We start from the raw sequence: 14266 nt of genomic DNA, 5'->3' as shown, positions 1-14266 counted from the left end.
TGAAGAAGGAGGCCATGCCATTAGCCTTTCTTCTTTTAGGCCCTTTCTTGCCAGCCGTGCTGTGGAGTACTCGGATGCGTGTGATGGAGCATTGTCCTGCATGAAAAGCATGTTTTTCTTGAAGGATTCTGACTTCGTCCTGTACCACTGCTTGAAGAAGGTGTCTTCCAGAAACTGGCAGTAGGACTGGGAGTTCAGCTTGACTCCATCCTCAACCCGAAAAGGCCTCACAAGATCATCTTTGATGATATCAGCCCACACCAGTACTCCAATTCCACCTTGCTGGCGTCTGGACTGGACTGGAGCTCTCTGCCCTTTACCGATCCCATCCATCTGGCACATCAAGACTCACTCTCATTGCATCAGTCCATAAAACCTTAGAAAAATCAATCTTGAGATATTTCTTGGCCCAGTCTTGACGTTTCAGCTTGTGTGTCTTGTTCAGTGGTGGTGGTTTTTCAGCCTTTCTTACCTTGGCCATGTCTCTGAGTATTGCACACCTTGTGCTTTTGGGTACCGCAGTGATATTGCAGCTCTGAAATATGGCAAAACTGGTGGCAAGTGGCATCTTGGCAGCTGCACGCTTGACTTTTCTCAGTTCATGGGAAGTTATTTTGCGCCTTGGTTTTTCCACATACTTCTTGCGACCCTGTTGTCTTCAGAAGCTTGGCAATTTTAAGAGTGCTGCATTCCTCTGCAAGATATCTCACTATTTTGGAGTTTTCGGAGCCTGTCAAGTCCCACTTCTGACCCATTTTGCCAAAGGAAAGGAAGTTGCCTAATAACTATGCACACCTGATATAGGACCACACCCCTTCTCATTACTGAGATGCACATCATCTGATATGCTTAACTGGTAGTGAGCTTTCGAGCCTCAACAGCTTGGAGTAAGACAACGTGCATAAAGAGGATGATGTGGTCAAAGTACTCATTTCCCTAATAATTCTGCACTCCCTGTAGAGCGACTCCAAAACCGCCCCTAAATGGGCCGAACTCAAAAAGTATAATTGTCACGTATTTGCACTGCCAAGAAAGTGAAAAGGAGATGATTTAAAAGCACCTCACTATGTGAAAAAAAGTTTTGTTCAGTATAAATAAGTCAACTTGGATTAGAAAAAAATGTTGAAAAGTTAAATAACTGAATACAACATTTACGTATGACTCAGACTCGGTTGTGGGCAAACACACAGGATTGGTGAAAAAACCCATACATTGTATTTTAAATCAATTCGTTAATGTTTACATATTTTTACTGAAATGTGAAACAGTCTCTGAACATATTACTAGAGGTCAGAGGAGAGGAGTCAAAGTCCAGCATGTGTCAGTTGGTCACATTCAATCTTCATCATTCCTCCGTTAAGGAATTCAGTCTGGTGATTTAGCCCATTGGTTCTTTGAAGCCCACTTCAAAACAAAAACTTCATTGAATTTCTTTCATTTTTATTATTGACAAAATTTCCACCGTGAACTGCAAGTCATAGTTTAATTTGTAATAATTAAAACAAAAAAAACTGTACACAAATCAATCATGTCATTTCAAGTCAGAATTACAAATACAGTAGTAGTAAAGTGGAGGCTGAAACTAGTTCCGGTTGAGAAGCAGGTGGAATTTGTGGTGGCTCACGCTTGTTCGTTCTCCTCGATGTTGGGCACCAGGCCTTTGGTGTCGACGGCCGCTCGGATTGGATTGTTGAAGTACAGTTTGTTATCAAAAGTGAACTCTCCCAAACTGGGCATGGGGATTCTTTTGCGGAAAAGCAGGAAAGCTCCGAGTCCAAGAGCAACGATCACAATCAGAATAACGGCCACGGTGACTCCTGGAGATCCGTGTGGAGTGATGTCCTCAACGGCATGAGCTACGGATGAAAACATTCAGTTACATGGCTTCTTAATCATCACATTTCTGCCAGAGACTTACCAATGAATGGAGGCGCCTCAGTTGGGAGACGAACTGTCAAAGAGTAAAGAAGTTATTGTCAACTGCGCAGGTCATCTTCTCAACACACCTCCTCTGTTTGTCACTCACCTTTGGGTGTTTTGCAGATGTACGAATTGTATTTGCTGCACTGAATGGAGTTCCACTGGGCAGTTCCCGAAGAAAGAACGACACATGACTCAGACCTTCTAGCGTTAGCCATCCAGTTGGTGAAGTCCACGACGGTGCCATCGATCCACATCCAAGCATCTGCAGAAGGAATTTATTTTTACATATCAGTCCTTCAGTCAATGAAAAATACAAACCGCATGAAGATGAATGCATAATGTGTTATTTCTGACACCGCTTAGTCATGAGATGTAAGACGCAAGAGAGAGGGAAACAAAGAAAAAAGCCTTAATATGATGGGGAAACTTGAGTAACACGGAGAAAATTATTTAATTTATATACACTTTCATATATCTAAATCATAAAGGAACTACAGACAAAACATGTATATATGACATAAATGCATTTTATTCGAATTGATATTTCAATATTTTTAAATGTTCTTTGAGTGACAAAAAACAGGCACAGAAAATGTTAATTTAGTTCCTCAAGAATAGTGCAAATACATGCTATTTACAGTAGCTGTTCTGCATGATGGGGTTTTCTAGTTGTCAAGGTTTACTACACAAATCTGCCACATGGCTCGGTCTGGTTTGCACAGCATCAGCCAGGTGGTACTCATGTTTAGGCGAGGTGGCACAAATACATCAAGTTAAGGTCATGTAAACACTGGTCAGAAGTCAGTTTGGATCAGAACTCACCTTCATGGGTTTTAATCATCCCGATCCAGAAGAACTTTGCTTCATCATGTAGCATTTCCACGTTGCTCTGGATGAAATATGACTCATGGGGATCCTCAATGCTCACAAGAGATGCCCCTGATGCAGCACAAAGGAGAGAATGTAATACTTCAATGACCTAAAGGCTGTCACAGTCTCACCAATGGACAACTTCAAGTTCAAACCCTGAGCTGCCTCTCACTGGAATCGAACTGTCTACTCCATCCCACTGTGCTCAGTGTCTGCTGGGCCCAACCTACCTATTTTCATGCATTCCAACGAAGCGTGAGCCCAAGTCTCGCGGCCTGAGGTGACAAACGCATAACAATAGCCTCGGTACGGAATCCAGCCGACTTTGGTGCTTTCAGGACACTTTCCAGGACGTTGTTCCGGCTCAGGTGGAGCAGTGACTGAAACATTTACGCAAAATTATTGGTCAAATCTTGACATTCCCTTCAGGGAAATTCCAACCTGAAGAAATCTTGCAGAAAGAGAAGTAGGTGTTGGTGCAAGGGGCCGTCTTCCAGTTCTTGTCCACATCCATGTACACGCAGGCGTAATTGTTGAGCGGTTCAGATTTACCCCATTTGGTGTAAGTCAGGACCCAGTTATCCACCCACTTGTAGCGACCATCAGTCTGTTGAACAGACGGGTTGTCAGGTGCTTCTGCCGTAGCTTTGATGGAACTGTCGTGTGATCTGTCTGAATTACTTACCACGTTACTGTTGAGTCCAATCCACACAGGCTCATTGTACTTGGAGACCTGCAAGGCCACGTAAGATTGGATCACCGGGTTCAGGATACTGACCAGATCGGCGTCATCGGCCTGGCACTGCCGTCTGGCCTCGTCCCACCTCATCTTCTGTGCCACTAGTTTGTAGGACTCATTTCCAAGCTTGAAGAAGGCTTTTGTCAAATCAGTCGGGGACGGGACAGCGATCTGGGAATCTGTGCAAAAGTGGATCTTAAAGGGACACAGCTGTAGCATGGTGCCTAATCAAAGCACATCTTTTACTAATTTTGCGAAAAACATTATTATGTTTGTTGCCTTTGACACACAACAGATGACTCAAACTTAGAATCAACTGGACTCTTTGAATTCTTTGTGTATTTTCAGGAAATGTTGTTGTTGTCATTATGTGGGCTTAGAGTCCGATATGTTCTATGTTTTGTTTTTTAAATAAAAATAAAAAAAGTGAGACTGTGCACTCACCAATGTTTCTTTTACAGATAAAGTTCAGCTCCCTGTCGCACTCTTCAACCCTCCAGAGCCCCTTGCGCAACGGGCTGTCGCTAGACATTATTACACAATCGAAATCCTAAAACACAGATCAGAACACTGTCAACAGAAAGCAACATGGCTGCAACGTTCATTCACACCTGCTCAAATAACTGTACAAACAATGAAAAGACTCTGACTGAACATCATTCCACATCGAGAGTCAACACACGAGTGGGGAGGAGGCTGTGCTAGGTTGCTGTGGGTTGTCTGTCTTGGTCTCCAAATTCTGTGGCAAGTGGAGTCCAAAGGGCTCTGCACTCTGTTTGTGAGATGAGAAAACCCACGTGGCCCTGGCCATCTGCACCACACTGCCCCTCATTTGACATTGACAGTAAATGGAACTAGGACTGGAGAAGGAAAGAAGGAACAGTTGACAAACTTGAAAGAGCCATGACCAAGTCCTAGAATCTACAATACTGTATCATCAACTGTGCCAGACAGAGAGCAACATCTTTTAGTCATCAAGCCCAGGATTTGAACCTAATAGTTCTGACTCTTCATGGTGCCAACAGCTAAATAAGTCAGACTCAGCGGGGGGGTTAATAATTCACTGCTGAACATCTCTAAAACACATCGTAGTAGATGCAGTCTTCGGGCTCTCCAGAAACGCTCCTAGAAACGTTTGGTTCCTGTTGTATCTGCAATACACCTTTGAGAACACGTACTGCAAAAATCACTAGTAGGAGAAATGAATCAGTTTGTGTGTCGCTAACCTTCAGTTACTTTGAATTTTTTAGTCTTCTCTCCAGAGTAATCTGGCCGTTTCTGTGTCAGATACATTTTCTTGAAAACCCCCATGCAAGTTCCACGTTTTCACTCCCTATTGCACTATACACTACTGCAGTGTCTCTGTGTGGTTCTAGGATATGGTTGATAGAGGTTCCCTCTTCTTCTCTGCTCCTCTTCATCAGGAGTTAGTTTCAACGGCCTTTGTAGGTGATCCAGTAGCAGTCCATTTCTGCTTCTAAACCAGACTAACAGTCTTTGTCTCTCTACTAGTACAGGAAATTTGAGGTGTCTCGCCTTAGGATTTGTATGTGCTCTGTAATCTGCCTTGTACATTATTCTAATAGCCTTCTTCTACTTAACCAACTATGCTTGACATACATCAAACATCACATCACATTTAGTAAATTCCAATATGAACATCTTTCATTAAATATGAGCAAGTTGAAAGTATCAAAAACGTGTGCTACCTCGCTTCCAAATGAGTGTACATCCGGAGAGCGCCGTGGTTGTCCTTTGCCCCAGTTTGTATAGGCGATGCCTTTTCCATCAGTCCAGACAAAGTGCATGTCCCAGTTGATATCGTTCATTCCAATCCACAAGTCCGTAGTGCAGCTTACCAACTTTGTTGTCAGGAATTCTGGGGAAAGGGAGGTGGAGGAACACTGAGTGAATTTTACACCGAGGCACCCGTCTGGCAGGAAGTACTGATCCCACGGCTCACCTTGCTCCTTCTCATTCAGGATAGAAACCAGATTTCCTCCTTGGTTTAAGCAGTAAGATCGGGCTTTCCGCCAAGACTTTTTCTGGTCTTTACCCATAACAAATTTGTAGCACTGTAAGAACATGTGTGACCGTAAGTAACTAAGTAAAACCACCCTCGCGAAAGTTCAGTGGAAGAGCGGAAGTGAAAACAGAAAATGGATCAGTCATCCAGAGCAATGGAAAGACATCAAGGGCGGTGAAGAAAAGCGCACAGGTGATGGTGGCTGTGTTGCATATAAATATCGTATCCCTGAATACATGTGAGTCTTTTTTCTCTTGGTCAGTATAGGTCGAGATAAGAAATGCAAAAGAAACAGAAGTGAAGTAGAGGAGTTCATATAAGACAATATGCCAGTGCTGGTGTGTCACATACTTACACTATCATCCATCATACAGATGCTGAGCAACTCATTACTCAGCGGGATTTTACCTGTTCAAGTTTAGGACAGTTTGCTGTGTGATGATTCATACCTTGCCGTTGAAAGCCACCCATTCTGGAGCACATCCGCCTCTCGGGACAGTCGTTGGTGACATTGTTGTGTTGACGAAATTGTTGCTTCTTTTACAAACAGAGGGTAGATCCATTCCACAGTTGATATCATTCCAGAACCCTGGAGGAGGGACGAAAGCATCCATAAATATATATATATATTTTAAACAACAATCATACACCATTTTCTTACCCATATTCTTGTATATAGACACACAGTTTTCATCATTATTGGCGAAGTTGGGCTCGTTGTGCTCCCATGCAGTGTATGTGACAGGTGTGCCATCCAGCCAGCTGCATGATATTCAACAGGTGTTTGGGTGTTTTTTAAACAATAACAAATAGTACATTTGTGTGTATTATCAACAATTTAGGCTGAGCTTGAACTTACCTAAATGACTTGTCTAAATTCACTATCATTCCTATGAAGTACTGACGTTCTGAGCCTCTCTGTATCTATTGAAAACAAAATTCAGGTCAACTACCAAGCAGAAACTGAATTATCAGCATTTACTAAATTACTAAATGTAATCATGAAGATTCATGATCGTGTCGAGGGGAATGCGTCCCCCTCACTTTTTGCCAAAGATTATTCTGTCACCACCACACACAAATCCTATAAACCATCGTAATCTGAGTACACAACCGAGATACGTAGGACAGCACAGTACCATGAGAGAGAGAGAAAGAAGTGAATAAAAACTCTGTTGCTATGACGTGCACAATCATCCCTATTTGTGGGCACAACACCTCTTCCTTTCTTATTCCTCTCCTTTTTTTCTGTAAAAGTCACATGTGACTGATAAAAATGGACATATTTGCCACTAGAGCGGAGTCTGAGGTTACAGTGTGAATTTTAGCACACACACACACCCACCCACACACACACACACACACACACACACACACACACACACACACACACACACATACATATATATACCATATATATATGCACAAAGAAGCGTGTAATTACTCAAAACGTTTTTAGTTTTTATATTTTAGATTCTTCCAAACAGCCAGCCTTTGCTTTGATAACTACTTTGCTCACTCTAGCCTTTCTCGCAATGTGCTTCATGATGCAGTCACCCAATAAGGTTTTCCAACAGGTGACTACAGCTCTGCCAAAAAGCAAAAGGTGGCTACTTCGAGTCAAAAGTAAATATATTTATTCAACATTTTCTTTCTTTGCTACATAATTCCATATATCCTGCTTCATATGGTAGATGTATTTCGTATGTATCTACCATGCGAAAGGTAGTAAAAATGAAGAAAAAACACTGACTCAGAAGGCGTGCCAAATCAAAACAAACCAAAGCCCTTGAAAATTGCTACAATAAATAAATAACACATTTGGCCTCCAGACATTTTCAAATGGTACATTTAAATATGGTTTTAAGAATAATGCAGTGAATATTTTGTACATAGTTATTGTCTTACAGCAAATGTGAAAACAGATTCAATTACCTGCTTCCAAATGAACTTTCTCTCACTGTTGCTGTTAATGACAGCAAGGTCACCAAATTTACTTCTGCAAAAGGCTCTTGCTGCTTCCATTGGCATGTTTTGAAGGTTGACGTAGTATTGGGTTTCGTTGTAAATCACCCATCCATCTGCCGTTTGGTTGAATACTGTAAGAAAACATGTGACTTTAACATGCTATATTTATGATTTGGAATAGGTTTGTCTCATGCAGAGCTTCTCTGGGGTCATCGCGTTGTTACTTCATGCCCCTTTTTCCTCCTCAAAATGAACATATGAGTGTAGCCATTTATTTATTCATACATTCATTATCCTGTTATGATCTGCATTATATTTTGCATGTACGTTTTGCGTTCCCTTGTCCTGTGTCTCCAAGAGCTTGAATTGCTCTTGATACAAAACCTGGAAACCTGCAAGCTCCACTTGCTGTTTCACCGTGGTATGCCTGATCAACATTGCTTCCATTCAGCTACATTCTCTGTGAGCTAGATTTGTCTGTGACATGCAGGATTGTTGGTGTAATTGTTGTCTCTTTATTTCGCAATGCTCTGATGGTAGTCAATAATAATTATCAGTGAGTCACTGAAGCTGGAGAAGGGCTCTAACTGAATTTATGGATTTATGGATTCTATTGATGGTTTTATCGGAGGCCAATTTTGCTTTTTATGCTTGTTTTAGCGCTATCAACAGTTTGTCACTACAGAGGGACAATGACCATGAAACCGCTTACCTTCCTCTCGATAGACTGGATCAGGTTTGGGAATCTGCCCTGTCAGGAAAACACAGCGCTGATGAAGGACCTGCTATTAAAACGGCATTCTTTCCTTGATCAGGAGATTAGCAGACATTTTTACGACCAAAATAATAGTGAATGCAAGAGAGATTCCTCTTTAGCCACATTATTTTTCACACAAGGCAGCACAGGGCAACACGTGAGGGAAGGTTTGACAGCTACCTTTGCGTATTTGGCAGATCCAGTCATTGGGAGTGTCGCAGAAACGATCGTTCCACTTTCTTCGATAACCCGAGATCTCCACACAATGCTCAACTTCGTTGTGGTTATTTGGTTCTCCATATTCCCAGTTGCTAAAGCTAAACTGACTCCAAGTATTTGAGAGGACATAGTTAGGACACAAACCAAGCATTTCATCTCTGTGTTCATTATGAATATCCACGTACAGATGAGCCATCAGCCCACGTAAAGCCTTCATTGGGGCCCTTCATTTTGAGACCAATCCACACTTTATCTGAAGAACGAAACCTGTGAAAATTAAAAGAAACCAAAAGAACAAGATTATCATAGCATAGTTGCCACGTCTAGTTTAGTACAGTTTCTCCTCCACGTACGATGTATCAGTTAGGTCTTGGTATCGTAGGACACTTGCAAGTTCCCCACCAATGGCCCGGCAAAAGCTCTGCGCCTCAGACCAGGTCCTCTTAAAATTCTTGGATTTTTTGTAGACCTTCCAAATACAAAACTCATTGTATTTCATGTCACATTGTCAATAGAATTATCCATGAGGCGAGTCTCACTTTGTAGCAGACGTTTCTTCTAGAAAGTGGTATCCACCCCGAATGACAGCTCTGGGTTGGCGTGGTGGGAGGCACCGCTGTCGTCGTGACATCGTTCGCCAGCCGCTTGCAGATGAAGTTCTCCATACTGCTGCATGTGAGAATATCCCACAGGCCAGCCTGTGCTCCCGTAGCAAAAGCAACGCATCCTTGTCTGCGGTCTTTTGTAAAGTATGGAAAAAGATATGGATTAAAAAATGGGATGGTTGAGACTTGTTTTCTTAAATAGCGTTTTCTGATTTTGACGCTGATTTTCCTATACATCTTGACCCAGCTCAGTCTGAGAGCCCGGAAGATATTCCCTGGCAAGAGAGGTGACATTTTCTCTCACATATGTCTGAGTCAGCACTAATGTCTCCTCCCAACTGGAGACGAAAGGAAACTCTCCAAAAGCATGGACACCAGGGAAACTGTGTTCTCAACTGGCTTTTTACTGGGCTGATGGTTCGGATTAGGGGCCCGCAAAAACTTCCTGCAAAATGGCCAAACCCCATCTTAGTTTAACACATTTCTGGGTCTTGTATTTAGGATCTCATTCTCTGGTAAGCGAACTGATGATGCTCAAGCTTTACTCTTCTTGTCTTGGTGTCAGAGGCTCTAAAACCATACCTGGCTACTGTTCTGTAAAAGTTCCCAATAACTGTCACCGGTCACCCCTGTGAGTCATCTCCACCACTCCCACCCTGCATGGACTCTCTCATGTGCCTCCTCTGATCTTGTCATTACTCTGACTCAGACACTAATATACTTGATTTGACCCACTAAAAGGCAGGAATTGGATTCCAATCTGTCCTTTTAAATTCTAAATTGACCCAGTGAAAATGTTGCATTGTTTTTTCCACTGTCTCCACTGTAGTTTAATAGAGCTGGGTGTGGAAACAAAACAGCGCCATGGTACTGATAAGCTTTGCAGGCCGGCTTGGGAGACTGTGCTGTACCTGGCAGCCCGACGTTGAAATGTGTAAACGTCACCCGTCTTCTGGTGACCCACCGGAAAATTTGTCTGTCATCTGTGTTGGAAAATCCAGTCCAGAAATGCTTCTCTGGTCTTAAACCCACCACACTGATCAAGAAGGCATTTTCATATCTGCATAAACACATCACACATGTTAATTCAGTGTTGTTCTACTGCGTATACACTGAGAAAAAAACACACACCTGTCATTGATATCGACCAGGTTTGCGCCAAAGCTTGAGCACTCTCTCTGTGCCCCATCAAAAGTCTTCTTTTCAGATCCAATGCTGTAGCAGTATGAGCGGAACCTCAAGGCACCCTGCAGGTGTCATTCAACAGATGAGAATGCTTGTTTTTTTTACTTATTCCTTTGAATAAATATTCCATATAATAGGATTTAGAGGATAAAACATATGCATGACAGAAAGAGAAGTATGTAAAAAGGTTTATGATGAGGCGACATCACTCACTGGTTTGCATCCAGTGTTGGACTGTTTCTGGGCCCCTTCCACTGGCTTATTGGAGGCCATCTTCTTACAGATATATCCAAATGACTTGTCACACACATGATCCGCCCAGCCACCATTCTGCAGGCGAGACCGGAAGAGTGCCATGTTTATGGTAGCTGCCATCATCCTGGCTGGAGGCTCGGCGTTACCTTTCCCTGGATCAGAACACAGTCCTCCTGGAGGTTGCTGGCATGCGATGGCTCGTTCAAGTCCCAGAGTGAGAAGGTCACAGGAGACCGATCGGACCATTCAAAAAACAGCTGAACCCTTTGATCGTTCATGCCGATCCACAGCACGTCTGTTGGTGCTGACGACCACAGGCAGAGAGTGATTGTTTAGCTTAGTGGACAGTTATTGAAAGGAAGGTGGCTTATGGGGCTTTTCCAACAAGAAGAAATCATTATGAATGTCAATCCACGGGAGAAGACAAGGTTGGCATGCAGTGAACTGAGGAGCATTGAAACTGACTCACAATATCCAGACCGTGATATAATGAAACTCTGCTCCTCTATATTGTTGATGCTGGCCAGGTCGCCTCCTTCCTTCCGACAGAGGTTCATCGCATCCTTCCACGTGTGTTTCGTTCTCTCCAGGAAGTAACAGTGACCACCGAAGGGAACCCAGTGATTTGGGCAGAAGCTGGGCTGCTCCTTGGCTGCGAACGGTCAAAATTTGATTTGAAGTCAGACGATGGGGATTGTCACTTACCCATTGGAGGCGGCTGTTTGCTAGGATTTTCCTTGCGACATATGTAGGCTAGCTTCTTTGAGCAGTCACTGCTCTCCCATTTTGATGCTTTAGCAGAATTGAGTGTTGCACAGCTGCTCCCAGGATCAGACGAAGGGTGACCTGCAGGACACATCATGAAGTGCACATGACTTCATTTCGACTGAATGTGTATCAGTTAGTGTATGTTTAAAAGCTGCAGACCTGGGGCCCAGTTTAAATAGCGGAACGGATGTCCGTTGCTCCACTCCCATCCCGCCTCAGAACTCAGGCTGTTTAGTCCGATCCACATGGAGGATCCCAAGATGGATGTCAAGCCTGGTTCAAGGTCAAAGTTAAAATTGTGTCAAAAACAAGATAAGGTCACGAGTCATGTGTGGACTCTTGCTGTCAGTAATTCAGTACATGTATCTACAGGAGAAGAGCAGTATTGCAACAGTGGTTATCACAGAGAGAATACCTGTGATGAAAGACTGCTCATGGAGCTGTATGATGCTGAGGAGGTCAGCGCCCTGCTGCTGGCAGCTCTTCCTTGCTTGATGCCAGGTCAACGCTGACTGCAAATTCCTCTGATACTTAACACCCGTGACCGGGTCCGTGGTCCAGTCTGTAGTGTCTACGTTAAAAAAGAGCATTGCATATTTAATACAAGAGTAATGAAACTTTACGTTTACAGTCTGGACGGTGGAGCTCCCTCAAGGTCAGGAGCAGGATGTTAATGTTCCTAAAGGGCCAGAGTATACACCGCGACTCACCTTTGGTCGGACAAAAGCCCCATTTCGTCGATTTGTCGTAGTCTGTGTCTGTTGAACACCAAAGGTGCCCGTCATCACGGCCTTCCTTCGTGCACTCAGAGTACCATTTATCCTCGAACTTAAATGGGAACTGGCATGGTGCGCCAAAAGAATTGCCTCCAATAGTGAAAATTTCTGAGGAGAGATAGAATGTGGACACAAGATCATCAAAGACAATGATAGAATTTGCTTTCCATAGAACTCAGCACAACCACTGGGCATGACACCAGTATGTGCAGACTGCCAAGTCACCTGTGAGGTGTAAATGTGACACAAGTGACTCGCTAAACATGAATACGCGTAGACCTGGATATAGACAATATATTTTAATGTATATATGGCATTTGGAATGAAGATGAATATTAGAATGCCTTTAAAGTATTACAATTTTTAATTTTCCAGAAACTAAAGTTCAATGCGACCAAGCAGAGGCAACACTGATATTCAAGATGACGAAGAGAATCGCAGAGGGTCTGTGGCAAAATGAAACTAAAACCAATTTATTTACAAACAAAATGATCATAAATCATCAATGACAGAAGCACAAGGACTCGATACAGGCGGTATCTCATTTGATCTATTTTCATTGGTCCGATCAGAGTTCCCGCTGTGATTGCATTTTTCTTTGAAAGACCAAAAATAGGATGCAGAGTTATCAATTCCAGTTGTATTTGAAAGCATACATTTGTTCGAGAAGTGGCTTTAATCCTTTTTTATACTAACCTTGTGATCTTTACATTCCATGCATTATTGATTTTTGGCAAGTTTCTTTTAATGTAATCTGGGTTTTTTGTGTCCATTTGTATCCAAATGTAATGTATATCATAATGTCATTGTGTGTAAATCTTCTGTATGCAATTTGCGGAATAGTCAGTAACAATTTCTCATGCAGTCATGATAGAAAGTCCATTCCCCAGGCAGGACGTGGGCTCTTTTTATGTACATGTGTTATGAAGAGCTCAACATCTACAAAGCTTCTACAGATGTCAATTATACACCAGTGGGTTTGCTGAAAGAATTTTGCTTCAAACAATAAAGGTATTCAATCTTAAATCTGTTGTTTTATTATATTTGATTGTTTTGAATGATATTATACAAATCCTGTGTGAATGCAAGAAAACTTTTTTTAAATGGAACTGAATACACCTTGTCTTTGCATTACATTAAGTATATTACATATTGTTGTTACATATTGCCTTTTGTATTTCACAAATACTAAGTGATTCATTTAAAGTTTATTAACATCTAAACAAACCAATGATCAGAATCCACAATCTTCTCTGAATACGAGTACGTACTTGAGTGTCACCAACGTAGTGAATGACAAGGAAAGGTGTTAGTTTGTAAGGGAGCATTGACATTGAAACGATCAGCCCTTCATTGCTTTTAAGTCATGGGGAGTGGTCGTGGATTGGTTAGCAGTTGATTTAGGATTTTTTGTTCTCATGCCTTAAGCCCAAACAAGAGAAAAATGCTTGTACATGACACTGAATACAAAATATTGTGACATACATTCTTGACTCTAGAAGGTTCAGAACAGGTCTGAGGTTATAGTGAAGTCACCCTGTATTTGGACAGATGAACAAGCCCAACTTACCCTGATATCCTTTTGAGCAAATGTCCCCATTGGTGCCATACACTTTCCAACGACTCCAGGTTCCGGAGCCCTTGTAAATCATAATGTTCCTCTGATTGTTGTTGCCATAGTTGAAGTGCAGGTTCTGGTCCCTGAGGCCAAAGAGCGTGTCGTTCTTGCACTCCCAGTGCTGGAGCTCACTGTTCTCATCACAGTCGACGGGCAGCACCTTCACCCAGTCCTTTATCTGTTCAGCCCCGAGACACAGGTTCAGCAACAGACTGAGGAGTCGCGACTCCGATGCCCAACGAAACTGCTGGGCTTTGGAATGGGGGTCACAGGAGGCCGCTGTCATCGAGGTGGCACTTTCCACCATCACACATTTGTTGTGGGCGTCATTGTAGATCAGGAAGGCGCTGCTGTCTGGAGCAGAACACAACAAAAAAAATCAGCAGAGGGTACGACTTAAGTCACTGTTAGATGAAGCATTAAAGGACCATACCTATTTCAGCAGTGATGCAGAAAACATGCAGGAGGCAGAGGAACGCCGGGAGAGAAAACGGCAACATTGCTCCGAATGTCAAGTCATGAGAGATGGGAGGTTGGTGTTTACTAAGGTGTGACTT

The 14266-nt window shown here is 42.7% G+C and overlaps 1 protein-coding gene across 1 annotated transcript; it reads right to left on the bottom strand.

The window, feature by feature from the left end:
* Positions 1-1453: 1453 nt before the first annotated feature.
* mrc1a (mannose receptor, C type 1a) lies at positions 1454-14266 on the bottom strand. Its single transcript, XM_053859383.1, has 30 exons — positions 14143-14266; positions 13662-14063; positions 12026-12199; positions 11731-11886; positions 11475-11588; positions 11253-11393; positions 11017-11199; positions 10694-10851; positions 10506-10622; positions 10239-10354; positions 10019-10167; positions 9042-9241; positions 8856-8971; positions 8688-8769; positions 8464-8605; positions 8239-8277; positions 7494-7657; positions 6418-6482; positions 6220-6320; positions 6008-6147; positions 5496-5607; positions 5242-5411; positions 3977-4082; positions 3479-3711; positions 3235-3400; positions 3024-3173; positions 2746-2862; positions 2027-2185; positions 1919-1951; positions 1454-1856 (listed from the first exon to the last, which is right to left on the bottom strand). Exons 1-30 carry the CDS (start codon positions 14207-14209, stop codon positions 1621-1623), a joined length of 4308 nt encoding a protein of 1435 aa, XP_053715358.1. The 5' UTR covers positions 14210-14266; the 3' UTR covers positions 1454-1620.

This window comes from Synchiropus splendidus, chromosome 3 (assembly GCF_027744825.2).
Source record: "Synchiropus splendidus isolate RoL2022-P1 chromosome 3, RoL_Sspl_1.0, whole genome shotgun sequence".
In the NCBI taxonomy this organism is placed as follows: Eukaryota; Metazoa; Chordata; class Actinopteri; order Syngnathiformes; family Callionymidae; genus Synchiropus; species Synchiropus splendidus.
The sequence above is the reverse complement of the archived record's forward strand: the minus strand, read 5'-3'. Positions and strand labels throughout refer to the sequence as shown.

Excerpts from the sequence above, each read along its gene's own strand:
- mrc1a (XM_053859383.1), bottom strand. The coding sequence starts at position 14,209 with ATGTTGCCGTTTTCTCTCCCGGCGTTCCTCTGCCTCCTGCATGTTTTC. Across the intron at positions 8,972-9,041 it reads GAAGAAACGTCTGCTACAAA|GTCTACAAAAAATCCAAGAA; the intron begins GTGAGACTCGCC and ends TGTATTTGGAAG. Across the intron at positions 8,606-8,687 it reads CGTGGGCTGATGGCTCATCT|TTTAGCTTTAGCAACTGGGA; the intron begins GTACGTGGATAT and ends ACTTGGAGTCAG.